Below are 16,545 nucleotides of genomic sequence, written 5' to 3'. Positions count from 1 at the left end.
CTGGTTACGGTAATTGTCCTCACTAATAGGAAGTTTCTCCCTAATTCCAGGTTGTCCTCTGGTTGAGTAATTTCCATCCTTTGCTTCTTGTCCTGACCTCTGATGCTTTGGAAAATGAATGGATTCCTTCCTCTCACCTTCAGAATTCCAGAATAATGGATCTTCTCCTTCCAGCCAGGAGACAAACTCTGGCTTGGGCGGTTCTTGGAGAAAGCAAGAGGGAATAATTACTTCTAACGATGAAATATCCCCCTCCCCCGTTATCTGAGCCCAGAACCCTCACCTAGAGAAGCCACACTCCTAGCGTTCTCCAGCATGACTTCCCCATGGAGGGCCCTCTGGTTGGAATTTAGAAGATCCCACTCTTCTTCAGTGAAACACACAGCCACCTCCTCAAAAGAGACGGAATCCTGAAAGAAGAGAAGATTTATTTATTTATTTAATTTATTATTCAGATTTGTATGCCGCCCCTCTCCACGAACTCGGGGTGGCTCACAACAAGGCATAAACAAATCGTAACAAATCCAAATAGTTTAAATATTTAAAAAGAAAAAGTTTAAAAGAACCCCAATATACTAACAAGCACACACACAAACATACCATACATAAATTAAACATGCCCAGTTTCAGTTCCCCCATACCTGACGGCAAAGGTGGGTTTTAAGAGCTTTACGGAAGGCAGGGAGGGCAGGGGCAGTTCTAATCTCCGGGGGGAGTTGATTCCAGAGAGTCGGGGCTGCCACAGAGAAGGCTCTTCCCCTGGGGCCCGCCAACCGACATTGTTTCGTTGACGGGACCCGGGGAAGGCCCACTCTGTGGGACCTAATCGGTCGCTGGGGTTCGTGCGGCAGGAGGCGGTCTCGGAGATATTCTGGTCCAATGCCATGAAGGGCTTTAAAGGTCATAACCAACACTTTGAATTGTGACCGGAAATTGATCGGCAGCCAATGCAGACTGCGGAGTGATGGCAAAACATGGGCATACCTAGGTAAGCCCATGACTTCTCTCGCAGCTGCATTCTGCATGATCTGAAGTTTCCGAATACTTTTCAAAAGTAGCCCCATGTAGAGAGCGTTACAGTAGTCGAACCTTGAGGTGATGAGGGCATGAGGGACTGTGAGCAATGAGTCCCGGGCCAGATAGGGCACCAGGCAGAACTGAAAGATAGTTCTCTAATGTGAGCTGTGGATCGAGGAGGACGCCCAAGTTGCGGACCCTCTCCGAGGGGGTCAATAGTTCCCCCCCCAGATGGGATTGTCCCTGGGAGGCAGAACCCACAGCCACTCTGTCTTATCCGGGTTGAGTTTGAGTCTGTTGACACCCATCCAGGCCCCAACAGCCTCCAGACACCGGCACATCACTTCCGCTGCTTCATTGATCCCCCCACCCACTATTTATAGACAAGTCAGGAATAGTTTTCAAGAGAACCAGTGGGCATTTTCTGTGTGGGGTAACAGGACAGAATGGACAGGGTCTGGATGGGTGTCTACATAGCTCAAACTCAACCCGGACAAGACGGAGTGTCTGTGGGTCTTGCCTCTCAAGGACAATTCCATCTGTCCGTCCATTACCCTGGGGGGGGGATTATTGCCCCCCTCGGAGAGGGTCCGCAACTTGGGCGTCCTCCTCGATCCACAGCTGATATTAGAACATCACCTTTCGGCTGCGGCGAGGAGGGCGTTCGCACAGGTTAGCCCGGTGCACCAGTTGCGGCCCTATTTGGACCAGGAGTCACTGCTCACAGTCACTCATGCCCTCATCACCTCGAGGTTCGACTACTGTAATGCTTTCTACATGGGGCTACCTCTGAAGAGTGTTCGGAAACTCCAGATCGTGCAAAATGCGGCTGCGAGAGCTATTGTGGGCTTACCTAGGTTCGCCCATGTTTCTCCAACACTCCGCGGTCTGCATTGGTTGCCGAACAGTTTCCGGTCACAATTCAAAGTGTTGGTAATGAATAAAGCCCTACATGGCATCGGACCAGAATACCTCTGAAACTGTCTTCTGCCGCACGAATCCCAGCGACCGGTTAGGTCCCACAGAGTTGGCCTTCTCCGGGTCCTGTCGATTAAACAATGTCAACTGACGGGCCCCAGGGGAAGAGCCTTCTATGTGACGGCCCCGGCCCTCTGGAATCAACTCCCCCCGGAGATTAGAACTGTCCCCACCCTCCTCGCCTTTCGTAAATTGCTCAAGACCCACCTTTACCGCCAGGCATGGCGGAATTGAGATATTTCCCCCAGGCTTATATAGTTTTATGTATGGTATGCTTGTGTTGTATGTTTTTATATAATGGATTTTTAAGATATTTTTTCTTTTAAATATTAGATTTGTTTATTGCCCACTGTTTATTATTGTTGTGAGCGGCCCCGAGTCTACGGAGAGGGGCGGCATACAAATCTAATATATTATTATTATTATTATTATTATTATTATTATTATTATCAATATTAACCAATTTTATAACACATTTCGATGCATTTAATGAAAGCAACCGCACCATCTTTCTGGATCAATGGGCAAGTGGGCTTTGAAAGCATCACAATTCAGGACCTCCAGTCCTTGCTCAGAGAAGTAAAAATTAAGGGTGTCTTTAGCCAATAGCCAATGGGGAGTTTTCTAGGGGCTATACACTACCCAATATCAAACAATGTCATAGAACAGGGAAATCGCATCCAAGATTTAACAAGTAGTGATCAATACTATAATATTAGATTTATACTTTGTCTTTCATTCAGGAGTTCAAGGCAGCATGTATTCATTCCTATGAGGTAGAGCAGTCCGGGAAAAAGATGATTGACCCAAAGGAATTTACTTCTCTAAAACCAGCCGCGCAGCAAAGAGTTAATGGATTTGCTCAATAACTGGAATATTTGCTTAAAGACCATTGGAATAAAAAGATGGTAAAACTGGATCAGTCACAAGGGTTTACTTTTGTCACAACTTACCACCATTAATGGGCAAACATCATTATGGTTCTAAGTCAAGGAGTATGACACCCTCCATGAACCTCTTTGGAGTGAATCTGTTAGTATGTTCTGTCTTATTCTGGCAACATTTCAAGGCAGGAAGGACTTGAGAGGTAAAAGCCGATTCAAGGGAGGGAAACACAGGTGATTCAAGAATTACAGGATACACTATAGCAGTGTTTTTCGACTAGTGTGCCGTGAGACATGGTCAGCTGTGCCATGAAGCTCAGAGAGAGAAAGAAAACGAGAGAAAGAGAGAGAAAGAAAGCAAGAGAGAAAGAGAAAAAGAGCAAGCAAGAGAGAAAGAACAAGAGAGAAAGAAAGCAAGAGAGAGAAAGCAAGAGAGAAAGAAAACGAGAGAGGGAGAAAGAGAACAAGAGAGAGAAAGAAAGCAAGAGAGAAAGAACAAGAGAGAAAGAAAGCAAGAGAGAGAGAAAGAAAATGAGAGAGAAAGAAAGCAAGAGAGAGAAAGAACAAGAGAGAGAGCAAGAGATAAAGAAAGAGAGAGAAAGAGGGAGGGAAGGTGGGAGAGAGAAAGACATAGAGGGAGGTAGGGAGAAAGAGCAAAAAAGAGGAAGGAAGGAAGAGAGAAAGAAAGGGATGGAGAGAGAGAAAAAAGAAGGGAGAGAAAGGGAGGGAAAGAGAAATAGAGCGAAAGGGAGGAAGAGAGAGAAATAAATTTTGTCCAAACTTTTTTGAGCCACCACTCCCCCACTCAATGTGCCCCAGGATTTTGTAAATGTAAAAAATGTGCCGTGGCTCAAAAAAGGTTGAAAATCACTGCACTATAGGATAGGGGTGTCAAACTCGATCACATCACAGGCCAGATCATGACGTATCGCAATATTTTTTGCCTTTGTGGAGCTGGGGTGGCCATGGCCTCCATGGACCATATCTGGCCCATGGGCTCCCAGTTTGACACACCTGGAGAAAAGTCTGAAAGTCCTTGGGATGTCGAATCTAAAGGAAAGAAGAACAAGGGGAAACAGTGGATCAGGATGGACGACCACCTCTTAAGGATGGTTTTGCTGGTTTTGTTGCACAATACAGTAGGATAGACTGCTGATCTTGGGAGAGGTTTCCAACCCCATTTTTCTAAGATACTTTGAATCTTATGAGGTAGACTCAATTGAGTCCAATCCCTTGAGTACCTGAGCTGGAAGTTCAGTTGCTTTTTCTGCTCCACCACAAAACCGAGACATTTCATTGAACATCAGAGAAACGGCTCTGCTCCCTGTGAGGGAGAAAATGTTGAGAAAATAGACTTTTAAAGCATTGTTTTAGGAAATGATGGATCACTTCATGGCATCGGACCAGAATATCTCCGGGACCGCTTTCTGCCACACGAATCCCAGCGACCGGTCAGGTCCCACAGAGTGGGCCTTCTCCGGGTCCCATCCACTAAACTATGTCGTTTGGCGGGTCCCAGGAGAAGAGCCTTCTCTGTGGCGGCCCCGACCCTCTAGAACCAGCTCCCCCCTGAGATTAGAACTGCCCCCACCCTCCTGGCCTTTCGTAAACTCCTTAAAACCCACCTCTGCCATCAGGCATGGGGGAACTGAGATAACTTCCCCAGGCCTATATTGTATGGTATGTTGTGTGCATGTTTTTTAAATTATGGGTTTTTAGTTTTAATTATTAGATTTGTATTGTACATTGGTTTTTTCTATTACTGTTGTGAGCCGCCCCATGTCTACGGAGAGGGGCGGCATACAAATTTAATTAATAAATAAATTAAATAAATGTAGCGTTATTACAGGTGGAAGAAATATTCTCCCCGGCATTGCTGGGATTTTTCTTCCGATGAAGTGTCCTTTCTTACCTGGTAAGATCTCTCCACATTGGTTCTCCTGAATGTCCCCACCCAAAACCAGCTCTTCTGGGGCACTGGGGAATCCATTGCTTGTTGTCACCTCCACAAAGGGTCCCATTCCCTCCAACTGCCGACAAAAGTAAAAAGCCAACGTGATGGGAGAAAAAAACTCACTCTCCACCTACAATTCTGAAGCCCACCAAGAATAAGAAGGGGAAAAGGAGAAGACACATTTCATCTTCTCCTAAGGCCCAGGCAGATGTTGTCCATTTGACATTGTTATCCACAAACGTGTTCGAATATTAGTAGAATGTTAGGAGAATAGAAGTGAATATTTGGTGGTGAATATTAGTAAATTAGTAGAATGTTAGTGAATGTCTGCGTTGGTAGTTAGGCTGTCGGTTTGAGCTCCGAGCTTGGCAATTTGGTTGCAAACATTTCATCAGAGGTATAACAAGCAGGAAGAGGGGGATTGTGATTCCCTTATACAGGTATAGAGCGCTGGTGAGACCCCATTTGGAATAATACTGTGTCCAGTTCTGGAGACCTCACCTACAAAAGGATATGGACAAAATTGAACGGGTCCAAAGACGGGCTACAAGAATGGTGGAAGGTCTTAAGCATAAAACGTATCAGGAAAGACTTCATGGACTCAATCTGTATAGTCTGGAGGACAGAAGGGAAAGGGGGGACATGATCGAAACATTTAAATATGTTAAAGGGTTAAATAAGGTTCAGGAGGGAAGTGTTTTTAATAGGAAAGTGAACACAAGAACAAGGGGACACAATCTGAGGTTAGTTGGGGGAAAGATCAAAAGCAACATGAGAAAATATTTGACTGAAAGAGTAGTAGATCCTTGGAACAAACTTCCAGCAGACGTGGTTGGTAAATCCACAGTCACTGAATTTAAACATGCCTGGGATAAACATAGATCCATCCTAAGATAAAATACAGGAAATAGTATAAGGGCAGACTAGATGGACCATGAGGTCTTTTTCTGCCGTCAGTCTTCTATGTTTCTATTCAAGGCACAAATCAGAGACCTAGAAATTATTTTGTAGCCCAAAGTACCTTGATCACATGCTCAACATAGCCATTCCCTTTGGATTTTAATAGTCTGCTTTATTTTTTAACTTCCTGATACCGGTTCTTCGCTACAAAACTATGTGATAGGGCTTGATAAATTGATACTTTATGCTTGAAAAATAATGAGTACTTTAAAAAGGGACTGCATTGTTTCATTAGAGATGGTAAGCTAAGTTTCTGTTATAGATGAAAACATTATTTGCATTGCATAAATTATTATTGTTGTTATTATCATTATTATTATCATTATTATTATTTATTAGATTTGTATGCCACCCCTCTCTGAACACCCGGAGCGGCTCACAACAGTAATAAAAACAATATAGATCCTTGGAACAAACTTCCAGCAGACGTGGTAGATAAATCCACAGTAACTGAATTTAAACATGCCTGGGATAAACATATATCCATCCTAAGATAAAATACAGAAAATAGTATAAGGGCAGACTAGATGGACCATGGGGTCTTTTTCTGCCGTCAGACTTCTATGTTTCTATGTTTCTATAGTAGTGGAACAAATCTAATATTAAAATACATATAAAACCCTATCATTATTTTTAAAAAACCAAACAGCACATTCATACCAAACATAAAACAAAGTATAAAAAACCCTGGGGGAAAGGTGTCTCAACTCCCCCATGCCTGGCGGTATAAGTGAGTCTTGAGTAGTTTAAAAAAGACGAGGGTGGGGGCAGTTCTAATCTCTGGGGGGGGGAGTTGGTTCCAGAGCCGCCTCAGAGAAGGCTCTTTCCCTGGGGCCCGCCAAACGACATTGTTAATAAATTAACTGAATTGAAACATGCCTGGGATAAACATATATCCATCCTAAGATAAAATACAGGAAATGGTACAAGGGCAGACTAGATGGACCATGAGGTCTTTTTCTGCCGTCAGTCTTCTATGCTTCGGACCAGAATACCGCCGGGACCGCCTTCTGCCGCACGAATCCCAGCAACCGGTTAGGTCCCACAGAGTTGGCCTTCTCCGGGTCCCATCGACTAAGCAATGTCGTTTGGTGGGACCCAGGAGAAGAGCCTTCTCTGTGGCGGCCCCAACCCTCTGGAACCAGCTCCCCCCGGAGATTAGAACTGCCCCCACCCTCCTTGCCTTTCGTAAAGTTCTTAAGACCCATCTCTGCCGTCAGGCATGGGGGAACTGACACATCTTCCCCGGGCCTATACAGTTTATACATGGAATGTTTGTGTGTTTGTTTGCTTTTAATAATGGGGTTTTTAGTGTTTTTTAAATTATTAGATTTGTTCTTACATTGTTCTTGTTATTGTTGTGAGCCGCCCTGAGTCTGCGGAGAGGGGCGGCATACAAATCTAATAAATAAATAAATAAATAAATAAATAAAATGCTTCTATCACCTTTCAAGGAGACATCGTTAGTGCACTTTGAATTGTGCTTGAGCATAATTGAAAACGCACTGACAATGTCTCCTTGAATGGTGATGAAATGTCTCCAACCAAATAGCCAAGATCGGAGCTCAAACCAACAGCCTAATTGTTTCCCCTTGTTGCTACCTTTCAAGCCAACCTGTAGCTCTCTCACCTGAAGCTCTTGGTGCTGCTTCTCTTCCGCCTGGCTCAGGAGGAAGCCTTCGGCCAGAGCCACGGCCTGGGAACTGGTCTCCGCTCCACACTCCCGCACCCAGCTCTCCATCTCTGCAGGCAGGGCAGCCAGGAACTGCTCCAGAAGCACCAGGTCGACCATTTGAGCCTTCGTGTTCCTTTCGGGCTTCAGCCATTGGTGGCAAAGCTGGTGGAGTCTGCTGCAAAGCTCTCGTGGCCCCTTGGTTTCCTGGTACCCAAAGTCCATAAAGCGCTGGGCATCCCAAGTGAGGGCACCTTCTTCTTCTTCTTCCAGGATCTTCACCCTGGTTCCTCCCCAGAATCCCTTGGGGTTTCTTGCAAGGATGCCATGGAAGCTGTCTGCAGCTCCGTCTGTGCTCATTTTCCGACGCCGACACTCCTTGGACGCGCCTGCGAAAGGGATCCAAAGATTCCCTGGGTGTCCAAAGCTATTTAGATTCATCAGAGCAAAATGGAGAGGTTCTTCTGGAGGAGAGCCTAACAAAACCCAGAGTCTTCGGAGAGAGGCGGCATACAAATCTAATAAATTATTATTATTATGTCAGTACAACACGGCAAACGAGATCACTATGCTGGATTTCATATTTCATCACCAGTCGGGCACTTCCCAAGCACCTAGGATTGCGTGATGTAGCGGCGAATTATGTTTGCTGATCCCAGTAAAGTGGCTTTTTGCAATTGACAGATGGAGATTTTATCAATTCCGATGGTTTTCAAATGTCTGCTGAGATCCTTTGTCACTGCGCCCAGCGTGCCAAGTGACACTTGGGCCACTTTCACGGGCTTATGCCAGAGTCGTTGCAGCTCAATTTTTAGATCTTTATATTTCACTAATGTCTCTAGCTGCTTCTCCTCAATTCTGCTGTCTCCTGGGATTGCGATGTCGATGATCCATACTTTCTTTTTCTCCACGATCACAATGTCTGGTGTTATGCTTCAGAGTTCGGTCAGTCTGAAGTCGGAAGTCCCACAGTAGTTTTGCTTGCTCATTTTCGACCACTTTTTCGGGCTTATGGTCCCACCAGTTCTTTGCCACTGGTAAATGGTAGTTCCAGCACAAGTTCCAGTGGATCATCTGTGCCACAGCATCATGTCTATGCTTGTAGTCAGTCTGTGCGATCTTTTTGCAGCAGCTGAGTATGTGATCGATTGTTTCATCTGTTGTTGTTGTTGTTGTTATTATTATTATTATTATTATTATTATTATTATTATTATTATTATTATTCCTAATTCTAACGTGGAGCACAAGTCGGACTCCGAGAGGGAGGAAGCTTTGCTATGTCATGGGTGGACCCTCACTTGAAGACCATCTCCCTCACGCCAAGGGCAGTTGTTGAGCCAAACCCGTTTTTTTCAGAATGACCTGGGAACGTTGGGGCTGGGGGAAGAGGAAAGAATCCCCAGCTGGGTCAGCCAGCCTAGTGGAAGAAGCTTCTTGGATTTGATGCCTCCTGAAAAAACACCTTTGGGACAACCATGACCTGGATGACTGAGAATCTCTACAGACTTTTTAGTTGTACAATTTGAAATGAACACCCTTGGAATGGTGTGGGAGTAGGGATGGATTGCCCGGCGGGGGGTGGGAATGCAGACTACCCTTGACGGCCCAGATAAACCTCCAAGTGTTTCAACGATCCTCCAAAAAAGGACCAGATGTCTGCAAGGAATACCAACCCTTCCATTCCCCACCATCCAGTCAGAACTGAGGAAACTTCTTGGAGCAGAAGCGAAACGTCTTCGAAAGGGAAAGAAAAACGAGAAGGTCCAGTCACCTCCTGAAAAAGCAACTTTGACACAAGCTTCTTGGATCAGAAGTGAAAGGTCTTCAAAGAAAAACCATAAAGTCCAGATGTCTCTTGAGTGGTGGTGGTGGTGGGGAGGTTCCTACCTGAGCAGGGAGTTGGATTAAAAATCCTCCAAAATCCCTTTCAAATAATCAAATCTATTTTTGAGCCAGCGCATCAATGTCGCGCTGCAGTACCGCGGATGACCACTAGGGGCGCAAGAAAGCTAAAGAAACCTCGGGGAGTCCCAAGCAATCGCCCACCGTAACTGGATCGGCAGCGCCCTCTGGCGTTCGGGCGGAATAGCGCGAGCCCCGATCCGTGCCCTTGTGCAACGCAGCGCCCGCGGGCCTTACTAGCGCGGGGCCTGCGCGCTTCTTGCGAGCCGGTGGCCGCAATTTCGGCGGCAGCTGCTTCTTGTTGCCGGGCTTCTCTCCCAAAGCGATGCCAGAGCTGTCAGCCCGAGGATTGCACAAACGCCCGGTCTCTGCAAACCCCCCCCTCCGGGCAAGAGGTCGCAAACGCTGCTGCTGCTGCCCCTCCCCACACTTCAACTTAGACAGGAGTGGGAGGGGAAAGCTTGGAGGACCACGTGACCCCTAGGATCGCGGGCGGGGATTGCAGCAGCCCGTCGCTTTTAACTCTTTCTCCCACTCCCCAAAATGAGGATTTGTGTGTGTCTCATTTCGCTAGTCTAGCCCAGTGTTTCCCAACCTTGGCCACTTGGGGATATCTGGACTTCAACTCCCAGAATTCCCCAGCCAGCATTCGCTGGCTGGGGAATTCTGGGAGTTGAAGTCCAGATATCCCCAAGTGGCCAAGTTTGGGAAACACTGGGCTATTTATTTATTTTTATTTTATTTATTTTGTCCAATACAGTACATAATGAGGGTTTTAGTGGGTATATATCTATATACACATAGTAAAATACATGATGAAGGTTATAGAGGAGATACTGATAGTAAAATATATCTAAGAAAGAATAGAAAAGAAGGTATAGGAATAGAACATATCAATGAAAGAATAGAAGAAGAGATATAGAAACATAGAAACATAGAAGACTGACAGCAGAAAAAGACCCCATGGTCCATCTAGTCTGCCCTTTTACTATTTCCTGTATTTTATCTTAGGATGGATATATGTTTATCCCAGGCATGTTTAAATTCGGTTACTGTGGATTTACCAACCACGTCTGCTGGAAGTTTGTTCCAAGGATCTACTACTCTTTCAGTAAAATAATACTTTCTCATGTTGCCTTTGATCTTTCCCCCAACTAACTTCAGATTGTGTCCCCTTGTTCTTGTGTTCACTTTCCTGTTAAAAACACTTCCCTTTAACCCTTTAACATATTTAAATGTTTCGATCATGTCCCCCCTTTTCCTTCTGTCTTCCAGACTATACAGATGGAGTTCATTAAGTCTTTCCTGATACGTTTTATACTTCAGACCTTCCACCATTCTTGTAGCCCGTCTTTGGACCCGTTCAATTTTGTCAATATCTTTTTGTAGGTGAGGTCTCCAGAACTGAACACAGTACTCCAAATGTGGTCTCACCAGCGCTCTATATAAGGGGATCACAATCTCCCTCTTCCTGCTTGTTATACCTCTAGCTATGCAGCCAAGCATCCTACTTGCCTTTCCTACCGTATCTCATATATAGGAATATATGAGATACTGTATAGGAATAGAAGAAAGGTATAGGAGATATAGGAGAGCAATAGAACAGGGGACGGAAGGCCCTCTAGTGCACTTGTACTCGCCCCTTACTGACCTCTTAGGAATCTGGATAGGTCAACCGTAGATAATCGGGGTTTAGGGATGACACTATGGAGTCCGGTAATGAGGGGGGGAAATGGGGCAACAGGCACATGCTTCATTAAAAGTCAAGCTCGGTTGCTGGGGAACCATCAGCCACATCCCTGCGATCGTCTTAAGCAGCCACGGAAGTGGCTTTCAGGATCTGCCCCTGTTGAGTTGAGATTTGGGCTTTCCTGGTGGTCTCCCATCCAAAGGACCTTTTCTGGTGGGCTCCGAAGTACAAAAGCCAACATTTGGTGTCGGAGGAAGCAATCTTAACAGTTTTTTCTCATTAACCTCACTAACCTTGGGTTGCGTGGATTTCCAATTCCTGGAATTCCCTAACCAGCATGCTGTAGTGCAGGGGTGTCAAACTCAAATTTCATTGAGGGACGCATCAGTATTGTGATTGACATAAGGAAGGAAGAGTGGGAGTAGCCAGCTGGATGTCACTTGCATGAGGGGAGGCACCTGTGGCGGTCCAAGCACTCGGCCGGAGAAAACAGGCTCCCAAGCTCCGTTTTCAGCTCTGATGACCTCCTACAACCCTCTGAAAGCTCAGTTTTCACTGGCAGAGGCATTGCAGGCCAGTCCCGCACTGTTTCCAGTGCAGCTCCGTGGGCCAGATCTAAGCACCCCGTGGGCTGGATTCAGCCCCTGGGCCTTGAGTTTGATACCCCTGCCCAGGGAAGGGCTACTATCCGGAACGGCAGGAACACTGTTACGTTGGCGGAAATGGGGCGCGTAGGCTTGCTCCATTATCGCCGGGTGTGTACATATAGTGCATGTGCCACCGGCGTGATTCCGGTAAAAATTACGAGTTTTTTGTTTCTGCGCATATGCAGAAGTAAAGAAACCGGCAATTTTTGCCCAAATCTCACTGCCACAAGGATGTGCACGTGAGATTTCAACAGCTGCACGTGCGCAGCAGCGGAATCTCACTACGGCGCCTAGAGAGGCAGCTGGGTCTAACAACAGCAGGCTGCCTGAGCTCCGGCTGCATGTCCTGCTATCTGCTCTCCTGCTCTCCTGCTCAGCGCACGTGGGAGAGCACACAGCAGGCCACACGGCTGGAGCTCGAGGCCACCCTGCCTGCTTCCCGCACCATGGCCCATCGACCTGCAGGAGATCGAGAGCAAGGTAAGGGCCGTGGCGCAGTGTAGGGGCGAGTGGACAGAGCTACCGCTCATGGTAGTACTGGAGGGGGGGCGGCACGGCAGGGATGGCATGAGGGGGCATGGGGGGGCAGCGTGGCAGGGGCTCACGGGGGTTCATGGCGTGGTGGAGGGCGAGCTGCTGGAGCTGCTGCTCGCAACAGAGCTAACAGGCCACTAGTGGCAGCGGTGAGGGCTCACAGCGTGGTAGAGGGGCGAGCTGACGGAGCAGCCATGAACCTCCGCCGCTGCCATAGTGGCCTGTCAGCTCTGTTGCGAGCGTCAGCTCCATCGGCTCGCCCTTCCGCCTTGCCACGAGCCCCCGCATCCCTCCCAGCACCGCCACGAGTAGTCCTTAACTTGTTTTGCCAGTGGCGTCCATTCTTCTGTCCATTTTTCCGGTCCTTTTGCTTCTGCGCATGCTTGGAAGCAAAACCACGGAAACTGCGCGTTTTCACGTGAGACTCATCTTCTGCGCATGCTCAGAAGCGGGTACTTGCGGCACATGCTCCCAGCCCCTTCCATTAGGGCTGTGAATGGTAGCACGCTCCTGCCGTAGTGTCTCCTGCAGGAGTTTGGCCATTGATTGATTGATTGATTGTTAGAGTTGAAAGGGACCATGAAGGCCATCGAGTTCAACCCCCTGCCCAAGCAGGAACCCTATAGTACACTAGTCAAGTGGCAGTTCAATCTTCTCTTAAAAATGTCCAGTGTTGGAGTTCACAATGTCCGCTGGTAGGTTGTTCCACTGGTTGATCGCTCTGACCGTCAGGAAGTTCCTCCTTATCTCTGTGTTGAATCTCTCCTTGGTCAGCTTCCAGCCGTTGTTCCTCGTCCAGCCCTCTGGTGCCCTGGAGAATAAAGTGATCCCCTCCTCTCTGTGACATCCCCTCGTATACTTGTAGACTGCTATCATGTCCACTCTAGCCCTCCTTTTCTCCAGGCTATCCACACCCACCCACCAGGGATGGGTTCCAACTTACCTCGCTACCAGTTTGGTCCCTTCCATGCCTATTTTGCATTACCTGAACATTTAATAACCAATCCCTCTTAATCTTAGATTGAATTAACATTGAAATTATTAAATAAAACTTCAGCGCCGCATTGTAGTGCCCCATTTATTACCTTCCTCCAGGTCGATGAAGAATAACATTTGAGCATGTTCCAAGTAAAAGTTTCGAGTCGTTATGCATCCACTTAATTGTCACGCCATTCCAACCACACTAAATTAACATACTACTCAGAATGTCAATGGCTCGTCTGTCAAGTGTTTTGCAGAAATCAAACTATATTATATCTGTAGCAGTCCCACAGTCTATTAGAGAAGTTACCCAGTTCAAAAATGAGGACGGCTGGTGAAGAAACATTCATTCATTCAATCAATCAATCAATCAATCAATCAATCAATCTATTTATTATTTATTAGATTTGTATGCTGCCCCTCTCCGTAGACTCAAGGCGGCTCACAGCATACAATTAAACAATTCATGACAAATCTAATAAATTTAAAAAACATTTTAAAACCCCATTATTAAACCAGACATACACACACACAGACATACCATACACAAATTGTATAGGCCCCGGGGGAGGGGGGTGGGATGCCTCAATTCCCCCATGCCTGATGGCAGAGGTGAATTTTAAGGAGTTTATGGAAGGCATGGAGGGTGTGGGCAGTTCTAATCTCTGGGGGGAGCTGGTTCCAGAGAGTCAGGGCCGCCACAGAGAAGGCTCTTCCCCTGGGACCCGCCAGACGACATTGTTTAGTCGACGGGACCTGGAGAAGGCCAACTCTGTGGGACCTAACTGGTCGCTGGGATTCGTGCGGCAGAAGGCGGTCACAGAGATAATCTGGTCTGGTGCCATGAAGGGCTTTATAGGTCATAACCAACACTTTGAATTGTGACCAGAAACTGATTGGTAACCAATGCAGACTGCGGAGTGTTGGTGTAACATGGGCATATTTGGGAAAGCCCATGACTGCTCTCGCAGCTGCATTCTGCATGATCTGAAGTTTCCGAACACTTAGACCCCGGGACCCTGAGTTCAGTTAGAAACATAGTCTGACGGCAGAAAAGACCTCATGGTCCATCTAGTCTGCCCTTATACTATTTCCTGTATTTTATCTGATGGACATATGTTTTTCCCAGGCATGTTTAAATTCAGTTACTGTCTGCTGGAAGTTTGTTTCAATCATCTACTACTCTTTCAGTAAAATAATATTTTCTCACGTTGCTTTTGATCTTTCCCCCAACTAACTTCAGATTGTGCCCCCTTGTTCTTGTGTTCACTTTCCTTTTAAAAACACTTCCCTCCTGGACCTTATTTAACCCTTTAACATATTTAAATGTTTCGATCATGTCCCCCTTTTTCCTTCTGTCCTCCAGACTATACAGATGGAGTTCATGAAGTCTTTCCTGATACGTTTTATGCTTAAGACCTTCCACCATTCTTGTAGCCCGTCTTTGGACCCGTTCAATTTTGTCAATATCTTTTTGTAGGTGAGGTCTCCAGAACTGAACACAGTATTATTTCAAATGTGGTCTCACCAGCGCTCTATATAGCGGGATCAAAGTTGTCAAATATCTGAATTTTGAACATGACCATGGAACAGTTGTAAATATGAAAACGTGAAAACAGTCAAGTTATTTTTTCCACCACCACCACTGTAAGCTCAAATGAATTGTTGTAGGCTGAGGTCTATCTTTAACGTCTCTGCCGTTCCACTCCAACTGTAGCTTTGCAACTTCCAGAATTTTATTCTCTTGAAAATTCTCTTGAACCATCTACCTCCTGAAATCCGTACTGCCCCCACCCCACTGGCCTTCCGGAAAGCCTTAAAGACCTGGCTCTGCCGGCAGGACTGAGGCCCTTGATCGGGTGGTCTATTTTCTGAATCCGGCCACACAAGAGATGTATGATTTTATTAATTAATTGTTTTTTTTAAAACTGTTTCTGATGTTGGTGTTTGCTCTAAGCCGCCTAGTATTAGTGTTCAGTTCTGGAGACCTCACCTGCAAAAAGATATGGATAAAATTGAACGGGTCCAAAGACGGGCTACAAGAATGGTGGAAGGTCTTAAGCATAAAACGTATCGGGAAAGACTTCATGAACTCAATCTGTATAGTCTGGAGGACAGAAGGAAAAGGGGGGACATGATCGAAACATTTAAATATGTCAAAGGGTTAAATAAGGTTCAGGAGGGAAGTGTTTTTAATAGGAAAGTGAACACAAGAACAAGGGGACACAATCTGAGGTTAGTTGGGGGAAAGGTCAGAAGCAACGTGAGAAAATATTATTTTACTGAAAGAGCAGTAGATGCTTGGACAGTATTCCAAATGTGGCCTCACCAGCACTTGATAGATTATAAAAAGATCGATTTGACTGCTGGGTTTTCCAAATTCCACGTATTCAGGCCATTTCTTCTCCTTTGTAGACCTTTTTATGGAAAAGAAATGGAACTCTTTTTTTTATCACCACTTGATGCATATATATGGGGTCTCTCCTTTGTGCCTCTTTTTATGAAGCGTAAAAGAACTGCTCTGACTGAAGCACTTCCCACACTCCGCGCATTTGTACGGCTTCTCCCCTGTGTGGATCCTCTTGTGCGACGTCAGAGCCCCGTTTTCACTGAAGCCCTTCCCACACTCCGCGCATTTGTAGGGTTTCTCCCCTGTGTGGATCCTTTTGTGAGACGTCAGGTGCGTACTGGTATTGAAGCTCTTCCCACACTCCACGCACTTGTAGGGTTTCTCCCCTGTGTGGATCCTCTTATGGGCAACGAAGCTACTGCTCTGGCTGAAGCTCTTCCCGCATTCGACGCACTCGTAAGGTTTCTCCCCCGTGTGGATCCTCTTGTGCGCGATGAGATGGCTGCTCTCGCTGAACCGCTTGCTGCACTCCGGGCACTCGTACGGCTTCTCTCCGGTGTGGATCCTTTTATGCGCCGAGAAGCTACTGCTCCGACTGAAGCTCTTCCCGCAGTCCAGGCATCTGTACGGCTTCTCCCCTGTATGGATTCTTTTGTGGGAAGTGAGGTTGCTACTCTTGGTGAAGATCTTCCCACATTCCAGGCATTTATAGGGCTTGCCTCCGGTGGTTGTTCGTTTCCGTGGAGTACGCGGGGGAATCCTCGGAATTCCTTTAGGAAAAAACAGATCAGTGCAATAAAGGTGTGAGAAAATACTCTCGCGGATGAGGAAAGAGCAAAACTTAAAGGCAAAGGAGGAACATATAAAAATAGATACAGGCATACTTCATTTTATTGCACTTTGCAGATATTGAGGGTTTTTTTTTAACTAATTGAAGGTTTATCGCCACCCTGTGTTGCGGGATAATACTAAACT

General features: G+C 46.3%; 1 protein-coding gene across 1 annotated transcript in view; it reads right to left on the bottom strand.

Moving 5' to 3' along the window:
• LOC139162880 (zinc finger protein 721-like) overlaps positions 1 to 16,545 on the bottom strand; it is a 154,659-nt gene that overhangs the window by 3,630 nt on the left and 134,484 nt on the right. Inside the window, exons 7-8 of the mRNA XM_070743772.1 lie at positions 15,738 to 16,284; positions 13,179 to 13,182 (exon numbers count right to left, since the gene is read on the bottom strand). Of these exons, the coding sequence (XP_070599873.1) occupies positions 13,179 to 13,182; positions 15,738 to 16,284 (551 nt within the window). The remainder of the gene's footprint in view (positions 1 to 13,178; positions 13,183 to 15,737; positions 16,285 to 16,545) is intronic.

The sequence above is a fragment of the Erythrolamprus reginae genome, chromosome 2, assembly GCF_031021105.1.
Source record: "Erythrolamprus reginae isolate rEryReg1 chromosome 2, rEryReg1.hap1, whole genome shotgun sequence".
NCBI classification, from domain to species: Eukaryota; Metazoa; Chordata; class Lepidosauria; order Squamata; family Dipsadidae; genus Erythrolamprus; species Erythrolamprus reginae.
The sequence above is the reverse complement of the archived record's forward strand: the minus strand, read 5'-3'. Positions and strand labels throughout refer to the sequence as shown.